Here is a 9,305-nt window from a genome sequence, read left to right as displayed (position 1 = left end):
ATATATATATATATATATATATATATATATATATCGTCGGAATAATAACAGATTCAACAGAGTCAAACAGTGCAAATTACGACCGTCTGAGATACGCGAAGTGGGCAAAATGTAAACCGGATTTATTTATATTACAGGATATTCCAAAAACAGAGTTTGCACTCTCTTTTAACCTTATATAATATTATATATATGTAGAATTAAAATTAAAACTTTCCTTAAAAAATTTTGTGAATTTTGCGAGACTTCATGTAATGATACGTCGTATTATATAAAGATGACTGAATTTAATTTGTATTCAAATTTACCTTGCATTGTATTGTTAAATAGAAACGGATTGTGTTTTCTGAGGAATTCCTTGATGCTTATATTTCATCGTAACCCGAATATTGTGTAGCTAATTATGTTTCCTTTTACTCATCATTAATAATTTCATATTCTCGAATTTAATGATACTAATTGGTTTCAACGAAACAATAATGATAATAATATCATGCCGACGTTTACTCGCATGCGACGTTTCCCAAATGTAAATAAAAACGAAGTATTAAACTCGATCGAATTTTCCTTTATAATTAAATTTAATAAAACATCTCATTAAGTTATAACCCTAATTAATAATATTATGCTCAAAATAGGAATAAATTTTGATTATGTATTTAAGTCTACGCACAAATCAGAGTGTGGTTTGCTACTAAAAACTGTTTAACTTCTATTAAAATGATGATTTAACAAAATTCTTGTCATTCGAACGTTATCGTTCGATACTAATCGATAGTGAAAATGTATTTCTCTGTTTAATTTAGAGAGATAAAACTATCGAAAAATATTTTTAAAATGCGAAAGTCTAATATGAAGTAAGTGTATTTTTAAATAGATTGTAAAGACAATTAGAAATTGACAATTAATCACGTTCAATTAATCCAGTTGTAATAAAATATATATATTTCTGCAAAGATATCTCTCTTTAGAGTTTCGATAATAATGCTTATTTGTTATTTTAAAGTAGAAAGTTGGTCAGAGTGTTTGGAATTATACTTTGAAGTTGAGGATTTGACATTAGTTTAGGATTCACACGTTCAAAGTTAACGTCTGACTTGGTATAGGATGCATGTTGAACGGCGAATTCTAACTGCGAAGCAGGACATATTGCAGAAACAGGGTCATAGGTAACGACATGCTCGTGCATGCCGACATGGTTTCTCGTTCTCGGTCACCTTAGCCTTATTATCGAATTGCGTCTTTGATTCATTGCCATTGTTGAATGCAGAATAATTTATTGAATACTGCAGATGTCATAGAAACTGTACAATAGAAAATACATAAATTTCATTATGAGAAACAGTATTTGAAAAGAGAATTAAATCAAAATCTGATTTCGGAGAAAAGTTTTTGAGAACAATATCACGTCATTTATGTATAATGCTTAAATATTTATTCTTTTCAGATATATCAGTATAAAGTGCAAAAGTGATGTTTGATTATTGTCAATAATGATTATTATAAATAACGAAGAGATCCTTTGCGTAAGGACAAAAAGTTTTCGGCTACAGGAAGTGATGAAGAAACGCAATCGTTTTTTTATGAGTATCATTGATAACATCCATTCTTTTTACGCCGTTAGGCGGGATTAAGTTCAAGAAGAGTCAGCGATATGTACAAAGCTCCCGGGAAGAAAGTGCCACGATTATGTCGATTCTCTAATTAAGACGGCCGTGCCGACGCGGCTGGAAAAGTGTCGGAGCGATAAAGTGTCGAGACGCATCAGCGCGGAATAATCGATCGTCTCTCGCGTTTACTCGAGCCCGTCGGTAATTAATTACAGCGCGAACGGTAATTTACACTCCGCGGCAAATACATAAGCACACTCCCTCACAATGCATACGCGGAGGAAAGAGGGAGGGTAGATATACGTCTAAAACCATAAATTATTACGACGCGCTGCTTTGAATTTAATCGTAAAATAAATAAATCGATAAATACATATATTGAATTCTACGACGCGCCTCTCGCATCGTGCCGTCCTCCATTTTTCGTTATTGTCACGATGTGTCTCCTCCTCATTTCTGTCAGAAGGGAATCTCACGCCGAGAGAATCTCACATTGAGCGTATAAAGATCTATTTAGCGCCTCCCGCGGATTAAGAGAAATTGTAGAAGAATCGTTCTAGGTCCCATAAACTTCAAGTGAACTCATTTTCGCGATTAATCCTACCCGAAAGATTAAAGTTTAACAAGGGTTAACGACCCCGCGTGACGAGGTCGAGGATGAGGATCCACTTGTCGTCCTTCGCGAGTTAAAGTGCACTTATTGACCGCTCTTACAAGCAATCCAACCACGTCACCCTAGATAATCCCCGATCCGCTATACGCGGAGTACATTCCGTGTACAAACTGCGATCTTGCTGGAAGGATTTCCGAATCCCCGACGACCTGTCAGCTCTTAGCGTCATTCTCGCTGGAGAGATTAGTCGAGGAGTTTTCGTGTGAAAAAAAATGAGAGAGAGCTCGAGAATCTTCGAGGCGGATAGAAAGAAGGATGAACAGACATAAAAGAAGAAATTCTCCGATCGTAATCGCCACTTCGTACCGTTTTCGTTTTCCCCGACTGCCATCGTTCTCCTTCAACTATCGTTCTTTCCTTTGCCCATCCGTGTCAACCTGATCTTCGAAGCGTCGTAAAAATAGACACCTGGAGAACATCCGGGGTGACACTCGTTAAACGCGGGAAGGACTTTGGCAGGAGATCGGCGAAGAAGATCCGTCTGAGAAGGAGGAAGAGAAAAATAACGAACGATAGCGCACGAACGAATGATCGTAAAGTCGCCTTCTTCTTCCTACTGATGCCTCCGTATATCGCGAAAGATGGAAGACGTAAGAGAACGAGTCACCCAAGTTGGCAATCGAGATCTCGTCACCTCGCGGATGCGTCGTTCGCGACAACGTGACTTTTTCGTATTGTCGATTAAACGGGATTGCGGGACTGGATATACGCCGTAAACTTTTACAACAATTCCCGGTAACGACACTCAAAATTTGACGGTCGTCGGAACAACTCCAGTTGACTGTCTCTCGTAGAAATTTAAGCGGTGGTTTCCGAGAAGTCTTTTTATATTGATTTAATAATAAGGTCGAAAAAGTGCTGGGGGTGCGCGTAAGCTAATAATAATATAGTTTCAATTCGATAAAATACATAATTATTTTAAGTATAATATTATAAATGGAAATTAGATCTCTATAATAATAAAATAAAGATATTAGATAATATTTTTATCTTTTTTATTTTGACAATATATAAATATTTATTAAATAGCAAGAATTTTTTATTTTTGTTCGAAACGAATCTTGATGTTTGATATTTATATGCAAATGTGCAAATACATTTTTCAGTTCTAAACTGAGCGCTGATTGACTGGAGACTGCGTTCCGTTTTCACGCTTACACACTAAATACCAGTTTATCCTTGTTATCAAATGTTATCTATCAAATATTAAATACAACACGGACAAATGATGCTTACAAGCACTGTAAGCGCAAAAATCTTTTTAAGACATATAATTATTAAAAACTGTCGTTCATAATAATGCTTGAAACTAAATAAATAATTTTTGTGATAACTCGATATTAATTTTTATCTTTTTTTCCACTCTTAACAACATTGATGATTGGATGATGCGAGTATGCCATTAAATTCTAAACAATACTCTCACGTTCACGAATTCAACTGAAACTTTCATGTCGAAAATATATTTTCATATGAAAATTATGCTAGTGATTTTATGTAGACGACCATACACATCAAATATACATTCAACGCAAATCTCAGTAAACTTTATCGGAATGTATTCATCGTACCTGAAGTTAATAACATCTACATAAACTGTGGCCACATGCAAAATTATTAACATTGTATTATACGATATAAAAAACATAAATTTTTGCAATTGAAAGAAAGAAGACTGGAAAAAATATTATAGATTATTTTGTCTCCCGGGAGATATTACGTCGCACAAAGAAGATATGTACAATGTTAAAAGTTCTAAATATTGATCTTCCCGGTTGCAGCTCTGAAAACCTTCGTCGGTGAGACGCTGGAACTGACGGGAGTGCTTCGACAAGAGATGGGCACGTATCTCTGCATAGCCAGCAACAATGTGCCACCGACGGTCAGCAAGCGTTACTCCGTCGATGTTCACTGTAGGTATCACGCCGCGATGCGGACGTTAATTAGCCGTTGCCTCGTCGTCGTCACATTGAATACATTACCAGGGCAGAATGCCCGAACATTATCCCAGTCATGTTCTCACGATTGTCGAGCAACGGATATAGGCACCGTCAATCACGCACGTTAATGAAATGTATTATGAAAGCTTCAATTTCTCAAAATAAAAAAACAATATGTTATTTATAGAAGATAAAGCATCATAATTGAATGATAATTAATTACAAAGAAACGCGATTGTCTGAAAAGTTATAGATTTTTACTTTAAAAGTTATTATATTGAAGGATTCCCCTGGATCCTTGTGTGTTATATTGCATAATTACTCGCTGTCTTTCATAAGTTCACGTATGACAAGACGGATAAAGATGAGAGCGTTAATTAATTGTTTAATTAAACCGGGTATATAATGATTATAATGCTGCTAAGACAATATGTGCTTGAAACAATGTTATATCGAAACATTATATTTCTATGCCTCTTCCAAATTTTAACTAATTATGAGATTTTTTTTATAATTTCCTATTAATTCAAGATTTATCCACAGATTTTAAAATTTGTATAATATTCTTAGGTTATATATAGGTATAATTTGATTTTTTTGCTGTTAAATTTTATTATTTTAAATATTGTAATTTGTATAATTCGCCTACCATGATAAAAAAATTTTTTCATCTTTTTTACATAATTTTTCAGAATTTTTATATAAATTTTGTAATTCTTTTAGAAAATTGTTTAGATTGTTTTATATGATTTGAAATACTTTACAGAAATGCTGAGAAAGTCTATATTTTTTTTAGAATTCTTTGTATATGTAGATTCTGAAATATATTAGAATTTTTGTTTTATATTAGAATTTTATACAAATTTTTTCCGATGAAAATTTATAAAATCTCAAATAATTTAAGATATTTAGAACACTTTATAAATTTAAAATGTAAAAAATTCTTAAAATTATTACGAGATATTAAGAAACTTTTTTTTATCAGGATAATGAATTTTAAAGATAGTACAGCGTTTTCATTTCAATTATGTCGAGCTCTCTTTTGTAAATGTAAATTTTATCATAATGTACTTTAATTACTAGTGAGAATTATATCGATTATTAATGCTTCTTCAATATCGGTGGTAAAACTATCATCTGGCTTCTGTACAGCTCTGTGGTTAGGAATATACCTAGATAGAGATTTTCAATAGGAAATGAGGTTGAGTTAAACTTTAAAACATTTTTCGATATCTATATTATCTCAATTTCCCATTCAAAAACTTTTCCCCTAGAACTATCGCACAACTTTATTAATATTAAATACGAAACAATACGAAAAAAAACTCTATCATTATAGTATAGTATAACAAATATTTTTTTCAACTTTTTTATGATCAACATTGATCATAATTTAAAATATTTTTATATCAATGTTGTTACATATTTTTGTATATTTTTTTTAAATGTCGCATACAATAACGTAAAAATTGTTTGTTTTAATGTTAAGCAATCCAAAGTTTTATCACTGGAAGACAACGTTTGTTGCGAAAAGTATGCCAATAACATTCTGGGAGAAACAATAGAATTACCGGGAATGCGCGCATTGTTCGCAACGTTATACGCCTCGCGTATCGGGAGTCTAAAAAATCACCGTGCAATTTGGTTAACGGCATTCGCAAATGAAAACTTTATCAACCCCCGAAGTTCACCCGCGCTGGGCGTTTTTCTCGCGCGTGAAACTTCCGGCCGCGCGCTACTGCAAAATTAACCGGCGGGCTTGACGATTTATCCACGTCGTCGCGGGTCGTGTAAATATTTGAGCGCAAAGGGTTTCGCATTAATTCGCTGCTTACGAAATGTAATATTAACCCACCGTTGGCTCTCGTGCACAAAGTGCGACAGAACCAGTTAATTCTTGAATGAGAAGCACGCTCTCTCCTTTGGGATTCCAAACGTATTTTTACTCTATTTTTTTATTCCATCTATTTTGGTCTTCTGTCTGACCTCATTTTGCTCGCCTCTAAATAACGCGTAAAATTTTTTTGCCTTCACAATTCTTTTTTAATTAACCAAGTAATTATTTAAGATAATCTTCGTAATCTTATTAGGGCAAGAAATGTTGCGTTAAAAAAAAATATGAAGATTTATACAAAACTGAAAATGTGCAGAACAACACATACTTACTCATTGTTATTTTATTTCGGATGTTTGATATTAATAATGTACGTTTTTTGATAAGCGCAAAATATTTGCTCGCCGAAGAGCAAACAATTAAAAAAAAACGACGGAATATCGTGCTATTCTCTATCGAATCAGAGACTACACTATTATTCCTTAATTGTGATAATTTAATGATCGGTTGTTTCAGTTTCACCTCTTATTAAAGTGACAAATCAATTAGTGGCCGCGCCGATTAATAGCGACGTCGTGCTACAATGTTATGTCGAAGCGTCGCCGCATGCTATGAATACTTGGTACAGAGATGCAGGTGAGAGACAGAATATTTCATATGATCTACTTTTCGTATAATCTGCTATTTCCAAAGCGTGAATTATCTATACAATTTGGGAAGACAAATACTTTCTAATATAAAATCTGTTTTTGGGAACCTCGAAATACTTTTGGATTCGTAAAAAATTGCTGAAAAAATAGCTATCTCGCGAATTAAATTAAGTCCAGTCAAAAATTTGTTAAAATTTGAATTTGATAATCAGACACCCATAATTTGTATTATCTCACATTACACTAACAGATTTGCACTCTTGATTAACCATAGAATGGCTGCAATCAGTTTCTAAAGCGGAAACTCCAACATACTATAATAATATTGATTGCAAGTCAGAATTGCGTTAGATTGAAAATCTGTGCATCCACGCATACACGCATGTATATATACACACACATACACACATTTCACGCGATTGTATTATAGTTTTGTCGCGTCACGAAGAGACTTTTTGCACTAGACGCGTTAATCAAATATGTAAATTCGTGAATTGCTCGTAAACGCGCTGCCGTTCCGAAAAAAAGCTCCATAAATTTCCCGTCAAAATCAATGCGTTTGAAAATTTTTGATTAACGACGACAGTTTCTCGCGGATGATTTCAAAGCGTTACTTTATGCTGCGCAATAAACGATACACAAATATTGAAAAATACATATGAGAATAATTGATACAGTTGTACAGCAAAAATTGAGTCATTTATATCGCTCTGATTGGAAAACCATAAAAGTGTTGTTTATAAGCTACACATTTCTCTTGCAGTTATTGACTCGAGTGTAGGTACGAATATGTTTTTCATCTTGTTTATTTGAATCTTTATTTTTTGCAAAAATTTTTATTGCTCCCCGGTGTATTAGTAGTAAGAATTTACTTTACCAAACATTAGCTGTCTTTGATGTTAAAGTAAACATTTTATTTTCGAATATTAAAGCGTACTTGGAAATACTGAAACGTAATTTGAACATTTAATAAACTAGTCGTGCACACTGTTTTAAAGTTAAAATTTTAAAGTTAAATAATTGTCTGTTATTCAACGCGTTTTAAATGAGCAGTATTTTACTGAATCGTATCAGCCTATATTGCACGATTGTATTTTTGATCGCTTTTGTGGGACAGAAATTGAATTCCGCGGCGAACGTTTCTGCTGCACATGAAAGAGCCGCGCAATTAAAAACAGCGCAATATTTCCATTCGCTTTCTATTTAGGCGAGAAACTGCTGCCTAGTGACAAATACGTAATGACGGAGCAACCGTTGAACGAGTACTCCTGGCAAATGAATCTCACTGTCAATTCCCTGGAAAAACGGGACTTTGGTGGATACGTGTGCTCGTCCGTCAACGCGCTCGGAAAGTACGACGGCGTAGTTCGGTTACAAGGTACAAAGAATTCTCTAATATTATCTAAAATTGTATTTTGTCTGCTCCTGTTATCTTCTTCTCTAATAGCTCATTCCCGATTATAAAACGAGTAATATATCTTGCGATATGTTTGACAGTATTTAAAAATAATATCGATCTTTTTATTTGCAATTTTCACGTGTGTGATGTTAGATTAGAATTATAAAATTTTCTGTTATTTTTCATCAATAAATTAATAAGCTTTATCAGTAAGTTCTAAAAACTCCTATTTTTTTTACATTAGCATTATTTAATATAATTCTCTCAACATTATTATGCGGCATATTACGCAGTATACCATGATGTTTTATCATTTCCTATTTAGAGCTGCATCTTTCTGCGAAGACGACACCGACGACACTCATGAAGAACACGGATATTAGGCAGCGCAAGAAGCCAGTACTGAAAGGTAAAAAAAAGAACAACAGCAGCGGCAGGCGAGGACAAGCGGGCGCTTTGGAGGAAGGTGATTCCATCAACAGCGATGATGATTTCGGTACCACGCAGATCATGACTGGTAGCACTCAAGAGGGCCAAAGAACGGATAGGCCCGTCGTGCCTTCCTTACCGCCACCGCCTTGGGTCACCGTAAATGCCGCGAATCTCAGGCATCCCTCGGTGTCCGCGATTTTGCTTTTGCTTCTTCTGCCGACCACCTTGTAAGACGATGGCGAAGAGCTTCAAAAATAAATGATTATGAGAGAAACTGCGATTATAAAGATCCACGAGTCAAAGAAGTATAAATTTAAAATCTCGATCCTGCGCGACACAGGTAGAAGAATTAACATTTAATTAATTAACGTTGATTTAAAGTTTTAAGCACTGACTTTTTGAAATTTTTTAAATTAACACACGTTTGGAATTATTGTGAATTTTTTTATGCTTTTATTGTTTATATTATTAATATACAGGGTGTTCCGTAAATTTTGGCCAATTGCTTTTGTATAGATAGAGCGGGCTAAATTGAGTCGAAAAGTTCTCTTTATCATTTTACAATTTTTACAATGGTTTAATGAGATATTGATTACTAAATATTGCCGAAAATTGGTTTTCAATAATTTTTCACTCAAATACTATCAACTTTACAGAAAAACTGCAAGAGACAAAAATTATTTATTTTCTTCCCATAGAACCCTAAGAATTTTTTCAGAATTTTTTATCAACTTTTTAATACTACATTTTTTATTTTTGTCCATCAT

At 33.9% G+C, this 9,305-nt stretch overlaps 1 protein-coding gene across 1 annotated transcript in view; it reads left to right on the top strand.

Annotated features, from left to right (window-relative positions):
* Positions 1-8,769, top strand: part of LOC105626645 (lachesin-like) — a 20,796-nt gene extending 12,027 nt beyond the window's left edge. The window contains exons 5-8 of the mRNA XM_012207937.1: positions 4,065-4,196; positions 6,574-6,693; positions 7,915-8,085; positions 8,432-8,769. Of these exons, the coding sequence (XP_012063327.1) occupies positions 4,065-4,196; positions 6,574-6,693; positions 7,915-8,085; positions 8,432-8,769 (761 nt within the window). The remainder of the gene's footprint in view (positions 1-4,064; positions 4,197-6,573; positions 6,694-7,914; positions 8,086-8,431) is intronic.
* The last annotated feature ends 536 nt before the right edge of the window (positions 8,770-9,305 follow it).

This window comes from Atta cephalotes (genome assembly GCF_000143395.1).
Source record: "Atta cephalotes unplaced genomic scaffold scaffold00005, whole genome shotgun sequence".
Classification (NCBI taxonomy): domain Eukaryota; kingdom Metazoa; phylum Arthropoda; class Insecta; order Hymenoptera; family Formicidae; genus Atta; species Atta cephalotes.
Note: the sequence above shows the minus strand (reverse complement) of the source record. Positions and strands in the feature narration are given on the sequence as shown.